Source organism: Podarcis muralis, chromosome 1, assembly GCF_964188315.1.
Source record: "Podarcis muralis chromosome 1, rPodMur119.hap1.1, whole genome shotgun sequence".
Lineage (NCBI taxonomy): Eukaryota > Metazoa > Chordata > Lepidosauria > Squamata > Lacertidae > Podarcis > Podarcis muralis.
In genome coordinates this window covers 113,234,689-113,251,836 of record NC_135655.1, presented here as the reverse complement: position 1 = coordinate 113,251,836, position 17,148 = coordinate 113,234,689, and the positions used below count along the sequence as shown (strand labels likewise).

The following is a 17,148-nucleotide window of genomic DNA, read 5'->3' as shown; positions in this document are numbered from 1 at the left end:
GGTGACTTAGTAGAATCAAGTTGTTACTTGTTGCACCATCAGAATATGTATTTTAATAAAGCCTGCCTATCTGAAGAATACTTACCTTCAATTGTGAGATTGCAGCTGGTTTCAACTTTGCCTACTGCCAGTTTACAGTGTCCTTCATCTGATGCATGTGTCCTGGTAAACACTAGCCTCTGCTTTGTGCCTTTGGAGACAGCTTGGACACGGTCATCAGGTTTTATTTGCTCATCGTTTAGGTACCACTTGGATGAAGACACATCAGGGACTGAAATTTTGCTTTCAAGGATGGCTCTTGTACCCTCAATAGCATGGACATCTTTTAGTGGTATAATAATTTCCACACCTGCAAATTGCAGATAAGAGATTACATGGAAAGATCAATACATGGATTCTGGTGCTTTTAGTTTAAGCATATAAGAATGTAAGAAATGTACAAAAATAGATGGAACCAAGATCCTCCTCCCAGTGTAATTATCTGAAGCATCAGGTGTCCAAATGTCTCAGATAGCTTTACAGATGGCATGCAGAAGGTCCCAGATTCAATCACTAGCAATTCTTGGTAGTGCTGAGAGAGAACCCTCTCTAAAACCCCAGAGAGCCACTGCCAATCAGTGTAGACCAGGGTTTTCGAAAGCTGTTTGGGGACTACAAATCCCAGCATCCCTAGCTAGCAGGACCAGTGGTCAGGGATGATGGGAACTGTAGTCCCAAAACAGCTGGAGATCCAAGTTTGGGAAACCCTGGACTGAACTAGATGGACCATGGTCTGATTCAGTATAAGGCAGTGCCCTATGTTCCCATATAGCTATCCCCAGTTATTGTGGTGATGGCAGAGATATACAGCAGTATATCTATAGGTTCCTCTATACATATAGGTTCCATTCTGTACATGCAGGTTCCACATAGTTGTCATAACATGCAGCTCATTTGTCATCTTTTTGTTAAAGCTATGTAGGATGGCTGCCCTCCCCACACTTAGCGCAGCAAATTTCGCAAGACAATTATGACTTGCATTTTGTTATACGACTTCCGAAACACAGGCACTTACTATAGACTGTGACACGGCCAGTGGTTGAGAGGAGCAGGCTGGGGATGTTGAAGGAGTATGATCCGCTGTCTTCCTTTGTGACATCTTCCACCAGCAACATATGTGACTGCTTATCTACTACAATGTGGACACGGTCGCTTGGTTGAATCTCAACACCATCCTTCATCCAGACACCTTCAACGTTTTCTTGGGAGAGTTTCACTTCAAGTTGCACAATGTCGCCCTCGCAGACTTTCTGGTCAGTAAGACCTTGAAGGACAGCAACAGGCCGTGCTGTATGGAATGCGAAAGAGAAGCAAGAAGTTATTAAACAATGATCAGGAGCTTCAATAAAATAGGGATGGGGAACCTTTCTCCCCTAGCCAGGCTGCACCTGTCAGTAGCCCTGCTCTGGGTGCTCCTCAGTTGCCTTTGACTGGCAGGAATGTGTCCTTGAACTCTGAAAATGTCTCTTGATTGCTTGGACAGAGAGCTGTGCAAGGACACCCTGGTTGCGAGTCCTGGGGGACCAGCTCCCTGCTTTACAGACCTTTCCCCATGTGGCCAGGGTGGGCAGACTCCAGCTACAAAAGCTGAAGCTGCTGAAGATGCCAGAGACCATCTTGGTTGTCTCTTAGTGCAGACCCAGGTCACTGAGCCCGAACTTCCACAGACAATGCCTGCCATGAACCATCATTGACAAGACTGGCAGCAACAGCAGCAGTTCCATGGTTATGATAATGTTTTACTTTCTTGCTAATTGTGCTGTTTTAAATGTGCATTTGATATTTGACTTCCTTTAGTAATGTTTTCTTTCAAAATGTTCTAAGACTTTTTTGTTAACTTTGCCGCTTTGAATGTGCATTCGATAGTTGACCTTCTTTGTAATGTTTTATTTTGCAGTCTTCAAGATAATATTTTACTTTCCTGTTACTTATGCTGCTTTGAATGTATACTTTATAGCTGACTTTCTTCTGTCATGTTTTGTTCTGGATTGATTTATTTGATGTTTTAATGTAGGATGCAAACCTCTTTGAGTTTTTTTTCTTAAAAATATAAAGTAGTATAGAAATGAAATAGTAATAACAATACAGTGGTGCCTCGCAAGACAAAAAGAATCCGTTCCACGATTCTCTTCGTCTAGCGGTTTTTTCATCTTGCGAAGCAACCCTATTAGCGGATTAGCGCTATTAGCGGTTTAGCGGCTATTAAAGGATTAGCGGCTAAGCTGCTAAAAGGCTATTAGCGGCTTAGCGGCTTAGAAAAAGGGGGGGGGAAGCGGGGGGGAAATCGCAAGACTAGCAAGACCATAGGGAAAATCCTCTTGCGAAGCAACTCAAAAACGGAAAACCCTTTCATCTAGCGGGTTTTCCATCTTGCAAGGCATTCGTCTTGCGGGGCACCACTGTAGTAATAATAATGTGTGTCTGCACACATGCACGCACGCACACACACACACACACACACACACACACCACACCACTGGAATACTGCATTGTTGAATGGGAATGTGACCAACTACACAAAGACAAGAGCTAGACTTGTGGCTCCACCCATCTGCACTTCTGGCCTCTGCTTCCAGCTCCACCCACCACTAGCATGATGGAAGGTTACTCATGAGAGGATATGGTCTTTGGGCCTGGGGAAGAAAATGGGTTTCCACCTCCTGCTCTCAAGTATTTAGAAGGCAGAACAACTTACGCTTCATCTTCAGTTTACAGGAGGTCTTTTTCCCATCTGCCACAAAGCTGTATTCTCCTTGATCTTCTTTAGCAACATCTTTAACTGTGAGGATTTGGCGACCTCGGCGTGAGGTTATCAGATACTTATTACTGGGTTTGAGCTCCACCTCATTATGATACCATTTTCCTTCGACATCTTCAGGCGAAAGCTCGCATTCCAGTTCCCCTGAGAAGGTTTCTTGGACTTCAATGTCTTCCAGTTCTTTAATAAACTCAATAACAGCACCTGCAATCAGATGCAAACATCTCAGTAAGTGATTTTATTCCTTACGAACGTTCCATAATGTTTCTTAGCAACAGAATTAAAAAGAATGCCCAGTTCAAAATACTTCCATCTTTTCAAAATGTGGACTGATCCAGCAAGCTCTTCTTATGTTTGTACATTCTATGCTAATCTAGGGCTATGCCCATGCACCAACGATTTAAATACAAAGACGGAGAATCTGCAGCCCCTCCCACAGATGACTCCAAACTCCCATCAGCCCCAGCTAGCCTGAAAACAGGGTTGTTTGTTTTTAACCATAGGCCAATTGAATAGTGCAAGGCTGGCTATTTTAAAAGTAACTAGGGTTGGGCATCAGAATGGTTACATGATTGCCCAAGCACTCATTTTGATTTGGGTTCACTTTGTCGCTGCAAACCTTCCAAGACTTAAAGAATCAGGCACTTGGGCTCAGTGCTCATTAGTTGCGCAGAATGTGCAGCTGATCAGACCAGTTGTTCGATCTGGCCACTGGGGAAATCTATGGTCTGAGAAGCCTGCACTAAGAGCCACTCATTACACAGTACCACCCATATTCTATAGTAATAAAGAGTGACTGAGATAGAAATTACGTTGTACTAGAGTAACCTTTTGCAAGGGACACGGGTGGCACTGTGGGTTAAACCACAGAGCCTAGGACTTGCCGATCAGAAGGTCGGCGGTTTGAATTCCCGCGACGGGGTGAGCTCCCATTGCTCGGTCCCTGCTCCAAACCTACCAGTTTGAAAGTGCATCAAAGTGCAAGTAGATAAATAGGTACCACTCAGGCGGAAAGGTAAACGGCATTTCCGTGCGCTGCTCTGGTACGCCAGAAGCAGCTTAGTCATGCTGGCCACATGACCCGGAAGCTGTATGCCGGCTCCCTCAGCCAATAAAGCGAGATGAGCGCCACAACCCCAGAGTCGGTCACGACTGGACCTAATGGTCAGGGGTCCCTTTACTTTTAGAGTAACCTTTGCCCTCACCTTCAACAATTAGTTTGGCTGTTGTCTTTACAGACTCGTCTTCCACCAGGGCACAGCTGTAATCGTCTTCATCAGACTTATCAATCATTAGCACTGAAAGGAAGTGAGCCTTCCTGTCAGAGTGCGTTCTGTATTTGTCTCCATAAGAAATCTCCAGACCATTTTTGTACCACTGCACTTTAACGAAAGGCTCGGAGGTTTCACACTCAAAGGTCGCCATCGAATCTTTCTCCTTAGCAGTGACATCTTGTAAAGTCTGTGTGAATGTGATATGCTGCTTGGCTGCAAAGAAAATAAAAAGAGAGGCCAAAAGATGAGAATGAATATTATATGATATGATTTGAGCGTAAAAAGAAGACAACATTTTGGAAAGGGGCAAGAGGCCCCCTTTTGAAAAGGGATATTACCTTGTACTAACAAGAAAGCATGACTTGAGGTTTCACCAGCTATGTTAACGGCTTTCACCATGATGCTGGCAGAGTCCTCTGCTGTTACGTCTCGGATGACCAGCTCACAAACATTATCTTCCGGCCAGAACCAATAGATGCGATCTGACCTCTCAATCTGCACACCGTTTTTGAACCACTGGCACTCTGGGTCTGGTTTGCCTACCACACGGACACGGAAATGAGCATCACTTCCTTGGCCAACTGTCTGGCTTTGGATGCGTTCAAATATTTTGGGAGCCTCCATGCTGGGACTGAGCTGAACCTTCTCTGGCTTGATGGTTGGAATAGTGACTTTGCCTTCTTCCAACAGGGCTTTCTTCTCTTCTTCGGTTAACTCTTTGGTCCAGTGAAGAAGTTCGTCCTTTGTCTTTTTAAGCAGCTCTTCATAGGACTCGTCCTTCTTGCGAGATTTGAGCTCCACAGCGGTGATTGCTTCAAAATAGCCCTCCTCGGTTCTGCGCTTGAATTTACTGCGGAGTTCTTCAGATTCTTCAGACACTTTTTCGTGGCTCACTTTTTCGGCCTTCTTCAGCGTCACCACCTCCTTGGTAGTTTTCTCAACGGGCTTGTCGACCTTTTGAACTTCAAACAAAAGTTTGCCAGGCTCCGTTGCTGGAGCTTCATGCTTAGGCTCAGGGGCTCGGCGAAGCACGGATCTGAAATCTTCCCTCTGCTGAATCTCAAGTTTCACCTTGTGCTCTGTTGCACCTTCGGGGTTTTCAGCAGCTACTTTTACTTCACCTGTATCGTAGGATTTGCAGTCCACAATATCCAAGTAATAGATCCCATCGTAACGGAGTCTAAACCTCTTGCTTTTGCGAATGAGTTGGCCATTGAGGTACCAGTTGACTTTGGGCTGCGGATAACCAGTCACCCGGCAGCGGAACCGCGCTATTTCACCCTCAATAACTCTTGCTGGTTCAGGAAACAAGACTATTTCTGGCTTCTGTTTGACTTTCTGATCTTCTGTAACTCCATGAAGAGCGCCCTCATGGGCCATTCTCTCAAGTTCTTCAATGCGTTGCAGCCCCATCCTGCCTTCTGGCAGTTGGGATTCTTCAACAAGGCTCTTCTCGTCCTTAACAATGAGTGTCGCCGATGTGTGATCAGTGCCATATTTGTTTGTAGCTCTGCAGGTGATCACTCCACTGTCTCTGGGATAGGATACGTCATAGTCAAGGCTGCAATATCCAAATTCATTAATCATTCTAAGCCTGTTGGCTGCCTCCAAGGGCTTGCCGTCGTGCAGCCACTCCACCACCATGGTTGGGTCACCAATCGGCGTGAGTCTGCACTCAAAATGGGCTGGCCCAAAGCGCTTCAGCCTTAAGGAAGTGAGCTTCTTCTTGAAAAACGGCTTCTGTTGTTTTTCTTTGTCGTAAAGGTCACCTTCCTCCCACTGCTCTTGACCATAACGCAAGTGGAGAGGTTCTAGTTCTGGTGCTGCAATCTCTTTTGCTTTGTAAGTCCCCTTGGGAATGATTAATCTCCTCTCTGGTTCGGGTTCAGTGAGCTCAACTTCAACATTCACTTTACACCGTGTAGTGTCACGTCCAGCTTTGTTGATGGCTGTCGCAGTATACCATGCAGCGTCATGTCTCACAGTGCGATCGATTTTCAGGGCAGCTTCTCCTTTTGTTCCTTCAATTCTGAAACACAGTGTCAAAAGTAAACATTTGCTCTTCGTAGAGCTTTTCGGTCACTTCAATGCAATTGTTTTTTGTTTTAATGGTTAGCAAATTCACAGACGCTGCTGGAGAATTTCACTGAAATCTACATAAAATCCAGCTCACCCACAATATCTTATTTAGTAGAAGAGAAGAAGAAGAAGAGTTTGGATTTGATATTCTGCTTTATCACTGCCTGAAGGAGTCTCAAAGCAGCTAACAATCTCCTTTCCCTTCCTCCCCCACAACAAGCACTCTGTGAGGTGAGTGAGGCTGAGAGACTTCAGAGAAGTGTGACTGGTCCAAGGTCACCCAGCAGCTGCATGTGGAGGAGCGGGGACGCGAACTTGGTTCACCAGGTTACGAGTCCACTGCTCTTAACCACTACACCACACTGGCTCTCTAGTAGTGCTGTGGAAGTTCTTGAACTGGTGTATGAGCATTGGTTGGAAATGCCACGAGCCCTGGGGAGCTCGTTTTATCTTACAAATAACTCTCCTTAATTTCCTTACTCATTTATTGAGTTATATTTCAATTGCAGTGTAGCCATTGAATACGGCATTGTTTGTACATGTGTATGTTTACAATTAAATGATTTCTTTCACCCCATTACAGATGAAACACACTAGTTATATATTTACCGAACAAAATCAATAAAGACTCACTTTATGTTTGGATATTTGTGGGGTACGATGATGTCACTGTTCTTCAGCCACACAATGTCAGGATTAGGGTTACCCCTGGCCCGCACATTCATTTCCAGTTTATTTCCCTCCTTAACACTCATGTTCTTCAGCTTCTCTACAAACAGTGGTCTCACTAAGTGTTCCTTAGCTAAAAAAGAAGAAGATGACAGGTTATCAGATGAAGATACTGAGGAGGTAGACTACTGTAATCAATGTCCAAAAGAGGTAGGGCAAATACCTTCCACTGTCAGGGTCATTGTGATGGATGTTTTGCCTGCTCTGTTTTGGGCAATTACAACCCATTCCCCGGAATCATCAGGTGTAGCTGGAACAATAATCAGCGACTGTGTGCCATCTTCCTTAATCACAATTTTATGTGTGTAATCGTTAAGGACTTGTTGACCTATGGTAATAAATATACGTATTATTTTAGACCGGAGCGTTGTTTTCTTTCAATGTGAATCTTTGATTTTGCAAAGAGCTGCATGACGAATGGTGAGTTTCATACCATTGTGGAACCAGTATGTTTCTGGCATAGGTCTGCCCACAACTTTGAGGTCAAATCTCGCCGTCTGCCCTTCTGCACATTTAAATGAGGTTGGCTTCAAGACGAACACTGGCTTGTACAACCTCTCCAGCTGTGCTTCGTCCGTCTCCTCCAGTCTCCGTGCAGGTGAGCGTGAAGGGGAACTGCGGGCAGGAGAGCGGCTTGGGGAGCGAGGAGAGAGAGACCTGCAAAGATAATAAACCATCCTATTAAACACATGCTACCAATGATATCTGAAATGTAGCAACCTACAGGGAACCTCCATTTAGTAATTCCATTACAGCCATACAGATGGTTTAAGGGGGGCTTATGTCAATTAATTAGAGAGTGCTGTGTTGTGGGACATACAAAATACTGCTTGTATGTGGCCATAGTCATCCTAGGCCAGGGGTAGTGAACCTGTAGTCTTCCAGGTGGGACTCAATTTCCCATCAGCCCCAGCCAGCATGACCAATGGTGAGGGGAACTGTAGTCCAACAACATATGTAGGGTCACAGGGCCACCACCTGTGTTTTGGCTATAATATAGTGGGCTACTCCTCTCCCCAGACTATCTTGGGGATGTGACTTATTCTGCAGTGGCTGCCAATTAGTTTCTAGGCCCAATTCAAACTGCTGGTTATGACCTATAAAGCCTTAAAGAGCTCAGGCCTGCAATACCTCAAGGACTGTCCCTCCCCATATAAACTGTGCCATACTCTGCGTTCATCATCTGAGGCCCTTTTTCATGTGCCTCCTCCACATGAGGTCCAGAGGGTGGCCACACAAGAACAGACCTTCTCTGTAGTGGCTCACTGTTTGTGGAATGCTCTCCCCAGGGAGGTTTGTCTGGTGCCTTCATTGTATATTTTTAGGCGCCATGTGAAAACATTCCTCTTCAACCAGGACTTTGGCTGATTAATATTCTACAACCTTTTAAATGTGTCTGTGGGAAGGAGGTGGTTATTGTTTCGCTGTTTCGTTTTAATAATTTACTTGTATTTTTATCTTGTATTCTATTCTGCGAACCACCCTGAGATCTTATGAGGAAGGGTGTACATAAATTTACTAAATAAATAAATAAAATAAAATAGATTCTTACCGATATCTTCTAATCATTTCAGGTGATGGGATATAACCTGGAGACCCACTTGGTCCAACAGGCTCAACGTATAATTTTGCAGAGCATATGGCATTTCCTTTTAAGTTACTGGCAAAGACAGTATAAATGCCTTCATCTTCCGGTAAGACAACAGGTAAACGGAGGCTGGCTCTGCCATCTTGTAGAACCTCCATGTGGTAGTGGTCTCCATGCTTGATACGCTTGCCATCCTTGTACCATGCAATCTGCATTAAAAAAAAAAAAAAAACTTGCAAAACTATGTAGGTGGCAAGAATGAGGTTCCTATAAATGTCCTAAAATTTCCCATGACATACTCAGTTGATTTTCACACTCTTATAGTTGGTTTGGTAACATGAAAATGTGTGGATATGTGTTCTCTCTTTCCTTTTCCTTTCTTTACAATACATGAAATGACCACTCCCCGCTTAAAACGGGGGGCGCCCTTTGCGTGGACGCGTGCAGCCCCTAGATCTGGAGCGGCTCCAACAGCATAGGCTTGGCTTTGCCTTCCCTCAGGTGAGATACCTGGAGGTCTCCGCCTACCTCAGTCAGTTGTCCATTCCCACCTGGGGGAAGCGTTGCCAAGGATACCAGGCCAGGTAGGGGAGGGATTACCTGCCCACACAATAGAGGGAGGATCTTACCTGGGAATCCTCATTTGGCTCCAGAGCTTCTCCCACCCTACCCACCCTCAGTTAATGTCTTATTTTGCAGGTTAACTTTTCTTCAAAGGTTTTGCAGGTTAACTTTTCTTCACAGGTATGTGGGCGCTGCTACGTTAAGGTCACTGTTAAAGGGCTGGAAAGGAATTTCCCTGCATTGGCAGGTTTCGCCTTTCCCGTAGCAAAACGTCACAACTTTGGCGGTATCAGGCCTTGGGCGGAATCCTTTTGTCCATCTTCCTATTTGCGGTGGGGATACCAGGGTTCCCCGTTAAAGGGGTTTTCTGAAGGGAGGCTTTGACCGTACGCCGAAAGGTCGTCATTGCTCTCCCCTGCGGCGGCGGCGTAATGGGGGCGGCTATCTCTGCTTGAACATATGTTCTCCAGAGCCGGCCCAGCCCCCCCCACACACACTGGATAACCCTGATGCTCCCTAGGTCCCCGGCTGGGGACTGGGGAGGGAGAATGCCCAATGCCTGAGCCAAGGTCTACCCACATTTGAAATTTAATAAAGTTGTGGCCAATTTAATCCCATAGCACGTTGTCTTGAGTCGTTATTCCACATGACGGGGGGACCGCGCAGGATCTGGGGACTCCGCCTGTCCACGCAAAGGCACGTCAAGCTTAAAGAATGAAAACACTAAAATAAAGCTTCCTCAGATTATATATGTTTTCATCTAGGTGTGTGCAAAACTTTTGTAAACTATGAAAGGTGTTACTTTTACAAATTGGTTTTTCCTGTTGCAGTCAGATGAATGAAGAAATGTCCCCTATAGAAACATGATTTAACTGGTGGTGGTGGGAGGCGTACAAATAGCACAGTTTGTTCTGTTGTAAAGTACACACACACCTCAGTTTGCATTTCTTAGTGCAGAAAGTATTGATCTGATGTATAGAGATCTTTCCTATTCTGATTAATTCAAGAGGGTTCTGGAAGTTTCTGGAAGCTTTTCTGTGTGAAAGAAACCTCATGATTGTTTGGGTTATATCTTCAGAGAAGCTGTGTACAGCTGGCTTGAACTGGTTCTCTTATCTCTTCCAATTAAGGTCATGCTGACTATAAATATAGGCCAGAAGGAGCCTGGGTTTTACTTTCTCTTTCTATCTCTCTTCCTTCTGGTGTGGTGTTCTGAACATAGTATGTTTAGGGCAGTGGTGTCCAAACTTTTTTCAAAGAGGGCCAGATTTGATGAAGTGAAAGGCCGTGAGGGCTGACCAGAGGGCCAAACAAAGTGGTTGACCTTTTTTTAGGAATGAAGTTGTTGAAGCCACAGGAGCCAGATTAAACCGGCTGGTGGGCTGAATTAGGCCCCCAAAACAGACTTTGGACATGCCAAAGTTTAGTCTTGTTATAAGTTTATATGCTTTGTAAGTGCTGCAACTGGATTTTTATGGACTGTACTGGATTTGTGACCATTATGCTTATTTGCCTTCAGTAGCAAGTAAAAGCTCTGCTGAATGAAGTGCAATTGCCTCTGGTCTATTTTTGGGAACTTTGCTACGTGTTTAAGTTTTTCCTCCACACGTACGACAATACATACCTTGGGCAAAGGATATCCAGTCATCTTGCAATGGAAGGTCACACCACTTCCCTCAAGGATTCGGTAATTCTTCAGCCTCATTTCAAATTCTGCTTCCACTGTTTCGGATTCAGAAACATCAACCACCATTTCTTCTCCATCTTCTTCAAGGAGTTCCTCCAAGGTGGTCTTAATAATTCTGTATTCAATTTCTTTTATAAGTCTTTCTTCAAAGGAGGAAATGTGAAATTCCTACAACAACAACAAAAGAAGTGTTTAATGAGGGTTATATTCCAGTTCTTAGGACCACCACAAAGCAAAGAAAGAAGCAAAACAGAACTGAAACGCCTTGAAATTATAAACGACTACTTCAATAGACTTACCTGTTCTTCAGCAAAAGTTCTGACGAGCACAGTATCTTTTGCCATTTTCTTCATAATTAAAGCTTGTTCTTTTTCATATTCTTTTTCGTAGTCGGCATACGAAGTCGGTGGGGCTACCGCAGCCACTTTAGGCTCTTGTACATATGCAGTTACTTGGGTTTGATAGAGTGTTTCTTGAGATTTTAGGTAGACCTCGTAGTCAGCTAAAGGCAAAAATATACTCATTTTAGTAAACTGACATATGAGAACATGTTGCCATCTGAGTGCTGGTTTGATGGGGGGAAAGGATCCTAAAGCAGAATATTTTTGTGCTGAGTTAGGGACACTGATTCTGCCCTTCCTTTAAAGTTGCAGTATAATTAGAATGCCTTTTTTAAAAGCGAATGTTATAAAACAGAGGCCCCTAAGCGATTTGCTGGGGCTCATGTGGGAATTGTTGGGTCTCAGTGATTGTGCCAATTATATGTTGGAAACAATATGGATCAGATGCAAGGTAACAAGAACAAATTTCCAATGCTGTGTTCTGAGACTAAAAATGTTAACCAATCTCTGGTTAATTCATCATCTAAGATTAGCCAACACCATCCTTCTTGCGGTATCTATGTTAACTATCATTGCCATATTCAGCTATTACTTTAAAAATCCAGGGATCTTTGCTCTTTGCTGTTTGTAAGAAACCCTTGTCACTTCTTGCCATGTTAATCTGGACAAGCTGGGCAATTGTGACAAGCGGTAGACCTGCATTTGGGGGGCCCCCAAAGCTTGAACTGTCACGGGGCCCCCTTCACAACCAGCAATGAGGTCTGGGTAACTGTTGTCTTCTTCAATGGGGTTGTTCCATGACAGGTCACCACACATTGACAACATCAGTGCTACAGTGGTGTGAGGTCAGTAGACTAGGGGGACAGGGCCTTCTCGGTAGTGGCGCCCTCCCTGTGGAACGCCCTCCCACCAGATATCAAAGAGAACAACAACTACCAGACTTTTAGAAGACATCTGAAAGCAGCCCTGTTTAGGGAAGCTTTTAATGTTTGATGTATTACGGTATTTTAATATTTTGTTGGAAGCCGCCCAGAGTGGCTGGGGAAGCCCAGCCAGATGGGTGGGGTATAAATAATAAAATATTATTATTATTATTATTATTATTATTATTATTATTATTATTATTGTCCCCTAAATGTTCCCGGTAAATTAGAGTATTAAAGTATTAAAGCCTAGTGCCTCCTTTTCAAAGCCTGGGGAGCATCTGCCTGGCTTAAGGAGGAAGGTGTGGTGCTCTCCAACAGGGAGAGAGGTATGCTGCTCCCACACACATCTCCCCCAATTGCCCTTGCAACCTGGTGCCTCTGGCCCTAACGGTCCCCCTATGAAAATATTCACTGCACTCCAACGTGTGCTATGGACTCTTCAATCTTGCGATTGTTGAAATAGATACAACAACAACAAAAATAATCATTTGTAGTTACGGTATTCATATTGGGTCTACTGGAACCCAACTTTTTAAGCAATATAGACTAAAGTAGCTTCTGGGGCCCCTCCAGGATTAGGGGACCTGAAGCTGAAGCTTCATTAGTTTCATAGTAGACCCACCCCTGTTGTGACTTTGTCAATTCTTAGACAACAACAGTGTCTCCTTGCCTGAAGTTTGCCAAGGCAGTGCCCAATGCAGACGCCCACAGAGACCTTTCATCATGCCCAGAGGGTCCCATACCCTCTCTGAAATTAGGAAGCATTCTATAGAACAAACCAGCAAATGCCACTTTGCAAATATGCCCGTCAGCCCCAAAAAGGTTGGCAACCCCTGATACTAGCCTTCCTCTTCTTGATCCCCCCCCCCAAAAAAAAATCACCAATTCCCTACTCACATACCTTCTTCCAGTAAGGAAGCTGATGCAGAAACTTCCCCGTGTTTGTTGCGAACAACAATAGTGTATTCTCCGGCATCGTCGGCAAAGGTCATCGAAATTTCAAGTCTGCATTCCCCAGTCTCTTTTTTATGAAGCACTTTGTATCTTTGGGAACATAAGGAAAGAATAACCGTAAGAACAAACAATTCCAAAGGCACAATAGGCTATGAAAGTATAACATCTGTGATGGGGAGACGCTGATTCAGCACTGCAAGAAAAATGTGTGGCCCAGTGCTCAGTGTTGGCCCTAGCATGCAGCAAGGTGTAGCTAAGAAATGTAGGGACAGAAGAAGGCAGAAACTAATGGTGCAGCAAGACTTATCCAAGTGCTGGCCCTAGTATGAGGATGGGGTGACATTTGGTGCTATGCTTCAGGCAGAAAGAATTTATTGGGCCAGCATCAATAATGCTCTCAAGACCCTTCCAGTGCAGATTAGGGTCCACATGGTCTCCCACATTAAAAGTTCTACAGGTGCGAAGAGCCACTATGTTAACAAGACGATTCCATCCTAGCTTTTCGTCCAATCAGCTAAATATCCACATTCAGCATGTTTCTGATGTGGAGGGCAGGGCATCCCTATCTTGAAATGATACAGTCCATCTACAGTATTTGAACATTTGAGTCAGGTCTGAGATGCCAAGATCACACTACCATGCTAATTTTGACCTGGTTTCAGTAAGCAGGGCGTTGGCCAGGTTCTTACCCATCCAGGGGGTCACAAAAATCATGCCTCTCCACCCTGACTTGGAGTGGCTAGAAGCCCAACTGCCCATCTGTTCATTCCCTGGGCTGCTCCTCAGCCACTCTGGGTGGCCAACATCTCCTTGCCAAGAGTGCAAGGGATGCTTAGAGGATCTCCTGGTGGAGACTTGGAGCAAAACAACTCTTTCTGTTCATTGAAAGGAATCTATGTGTTGTACCTAACACTGATGAATGGAAATGAGCACACACAACACATCTTTCTCTTCCCCTATCTCTCCAGGGTGTCTGAAGGGTCTATTGAGCAGTGTGGGTTGTGTTGCGCAAAGCAAATCACCCAAAATTGGATGGAAGAATCTTGTACAGTGGTACCTCGGGTTACATACGCTTCAGGTTACACACTCCGCTAACCCAGAAATAGTGCTTCAGGTTAAGAACTTTGCTTCAGGATAAGAACAGAAATCGGGCTCCCGTGGCACAGCAGCAGCAGGAGGCCCCATTAGCTAAAGTGGTGCTTCATGTTAAGAGCAGTTTAACGTTAAGAACGGACCTCTGGAACGAATTAAGTACTTAACCCAAGGTACCACTGTACTCTGTTCCCTTCCCTGATTTTGTACAGATATCCCATTCCTGCTGCAGCTGCACCAGACACAGCTCTGGGGTGTTTCATAGCTCCTCCTGACAATGAGGAAGGGTTTGGAGATGGGGGCATATAAGTGGCTGCAAAGAGGAGGAGGAGGAAGAGGAAGAGGAAGAGGAGGGGAAGGAAAAGATGCATTGAGCAAGCTGCCTTCTGTTCACCCAAGAATGGATGTAACCAATCTTGCAGCAGTTGAGCAGTACTGCAGAGCAAACAAGTTGTTTTGTGTCTAGGTACCATATCATGTACCTGGGACGCAGGTGGCACTGTGGTCTAAACCACAGAGCCTAGGGCTTGCCTATCAGAAGGTCGGTGGTTCGAATCACTGCGACAGGATGAGCTCCCGCTGTTCTTTCCCTACTCCTGCCAACCTAGCAGTTTGAAAGCACGTCAAGGTGCAAGTAGATAAGTAGGTACTGCTCCGGCGGAAAGGTAAACGACGTTTCCATGCGCTGCTCTGGTTCGCCAGAAGCAGCTTAGTCATGCTGGCCACATGACCCAGAAGCTGCCTGCGGACAAACGCTGGCTCCCTCGGCCAGTAAAGTGAGATAAGCGCCGCAACCCCAGAGTTGTCCACGACTGGACTTAATGGTCAGGGGTCCCTTTACCTTTACTGTTACCATATCACATAGACAGGGCATACAACTGTAAAATTCATATTGTACCTGTAGCCTGTAGTAAGAGGAAGCCCAGCTTTCTTCCAGTAAACATGTGGCTTTGGGTTGCCCCCAACTTGGCACTCAAAAATGACACATCCACCTTCAATTAACTTCTGTACGGTCGGTTTCCGTATGAAGAATGGAGCAGCAGCTTCTCCAGATACTTCTTCTGCAGCAGTGACCTCAGCCATCACTACATCTTTTGACTCCACGTAGCTAGAAGAGCAATCACAGAAAAAAAGGTAAAATGCAAATATCACGACCCATCAGGCGGTAAGTATGAAAGGAGTCACCACAATCCAAACACTTTTAAAAATCATTACCGTTTTTCTTCTGTGATCACTTTCGCAGAAACAGCTTCCTTGCTCTCAAACTCTTCTGAGACTATTATAAAATAATAATAATACTGATGTCAGTATACTTTCCACGATGGGGAATTGGCACTTCTGAGGAGGTCAGATAATGAGGAACTTTGTGACCTAATTTAGATGAAATGCTAAACTATGGTTTAGCATTATGAGGCCAGGTGGGCATAAGCCTCAGGTGGGCAGTGCCCACCTGTCAGCTATTGTAAATAAAGCCTCCCCTCTGTTATTTTTCTGTACTTGCCTTGTATGCTCCCCTTCTTCCAGTCATTGTTTCCCACAAACCATTATTTCCTGTTACATCTAAGTATAGGAAACTGTTGTTTTCCCTAAACCACAGTTAGTTAAATCAAACCAGGACAAAATCATGGTTTTAGACCCTTCTTTGTTAACTAACTGTGCTTAGAACCACAGTTATTGCGTAGTTTACTCAGCCATCTACGTAAGATATCCAGAAAACATTCTCATTAAGGAGGCAGCGCCTACCTGTCAGCTATTGTGAATAAAGCCTCCCCTCTGTTATTTTTCTGTACTTGCCTTGTACAGTCAGGTGGCATGAAGTGCTTACACTTCCTGCCTCATTGGTAGCAGTGCAAGTAAATCTTCCGCTGTCTTCTGCAAAAGCTTCTCGAATCACAAGGCGAGCGACTCCTGCCTCAAAGGTAATCTGAAAATCTATGGAACTCTCGATGCGATAGTCTTCTCTGTACCACGAAATGGTTGGTGCTGGATATGCAGAGATGCGACATTCCAGAGTGACAGACTCTCCCTCCATGACAGTCACATTTTTCAAGACCTAGATAACAGACACACACACCCAAATTCATATAATTTCCCTGCTCACAATGAATGGGAAATAGCCCTTTACTTTAAAATGACTAAACTTGGGTTTAAATTGATGCTCCCACTAAGATCACCGCATAGAAACTGAACAAGCCATTTCAGCCAAGGGAACAAAGCCATATATGCATTCTTCTGTGCTTTGAGTCTGCTCCCTCCATTGAACTGAATGGGGGGGGGGAACCCCTTGCATGCAACAATTTCATATTTGATCCCCAAATGTCCTGCTTTTCCTTGGGACATCCCTAATTTCATCGGAGAAATGTTGGAAGGTATGGAGTTATGCGACCCCCAAGCCAAAGAGATAAGTAACTCTACAAACTTGAGAAGACATCTGAAGGCAGCCCTGTATAGGGAAGGGTTTTTTAAATGTTTAATTATGTTTTTCTATATGTTGGAAGCCACCCAACATATGACTGACATTTTATATCAGGCTTCCTCAACCTTGGCCCTCCAGATGTTTTGAGACTACAATTCCCATCATCCCTGACCACTGGTCCTGCTAGCTAGGGATCATGGGAGTTGTAGGCCAAAAACATCTGGAGGGCTGAGGTTGAGGAAGCCTATTTTATATGACTAGCTGCAAAACATCTACGGATTGATCTTGCTTTTCATCCAACTGACTACATACACTAGATGGCACCAGAGCTTCATCATATTTTGAATGTGGGAGGGAAGGAAGGAAAATAACACAGCAGATTACAGTCGGGAAAGCTCTGAGCATCAATCACTTACTGTTACTATGGATGGAGGTGTGGCGGGAACTTCTACTGGTACCGCTGGAACTCTAGGAGTTTCAATCACCTAGGGATATATAAAGCCAAGTTAATACAGGACACGCAAGGCTGAGGAAGTCAAGGGCATCATGCATGAGAGTGGAAGTAAGACAATGGATCCTCGCCCGTCCTTCTCCGCTGCTTGCTGTGACAAAGTGGTGTTAGGTTCTTTAGGGATGAATGGTGCAAACAAAAAAACCCCCACCAACACATGGTACACAAAGGTCAGTAGGGGAGAGATATT

At 44.7% G+C, this 17,148-nt stretch overlaps 1 protein-coding gene across 1 annotated transcript in view; it reads right to left on the bottom strand.

Annotated features, from left to right (window-relative positions):
• The window catches only part of TTN (titin), a 289,919-nt gene that overhangs the window by 248,449 nt on the left and 24,322 nt on the right, over positions 1–17,148 (bottom strand). The window contains exons 16-31 of the mRNA XM_077916555.1: positions 16,864–16,932; positions 15,826–16,084; positions 15,247–15,307; positions 14,930–15,139; positions 12,887–13,029; positions 11,018–11,220; positions 10,656–10,886; positions 8,432–8,676; positions 7,313–7,536; positions 7,043–7,207; positions 6,784–6,952; positions 4,410–6,100; positions 4,003–4,284; positions 2,735–3,001; positions 1,055–1,327; positions 86–349 (exon numbers count right to left, since the gene is read on the bottom strand). Of these exons, the coding sequence (XP_077772681.1) occupies positions 86–349; positions 1,055–1,327; positions 2,735–3,001; positions 4,003–4,284; positions 4,410–6,100; positions 6,784–6,952; positions 7,043–7,207; positions 7,313–7,536; positions 8,432–8,676; positions 10,656–10,886; positions 11,018–11,220; positions 12,887–13,029; positions 14,930–15,139; positions 15,247–15,307; positions 15,826–16,084; positions 16,864–16,932 (4,756 nt within the window). The remainder of the gene's footprint in view (positions 1–85; positions 350–1,054; positions 1,328–2,734; positions 3,002–4,002; positions 4,285–4,409; positions 6,101–6,783; positions 6,953–7,042; positions 7,208–7,312; positions 7,537–8,431; positions 8,677–10,655; positions 10,887–11,017; positions 11,221–12,886; positions 13,030–14,929; positions 15,140–15,246; positions 15,308–15,825; positions 16,085–16,863; positions 16,933–17,148) is intronic.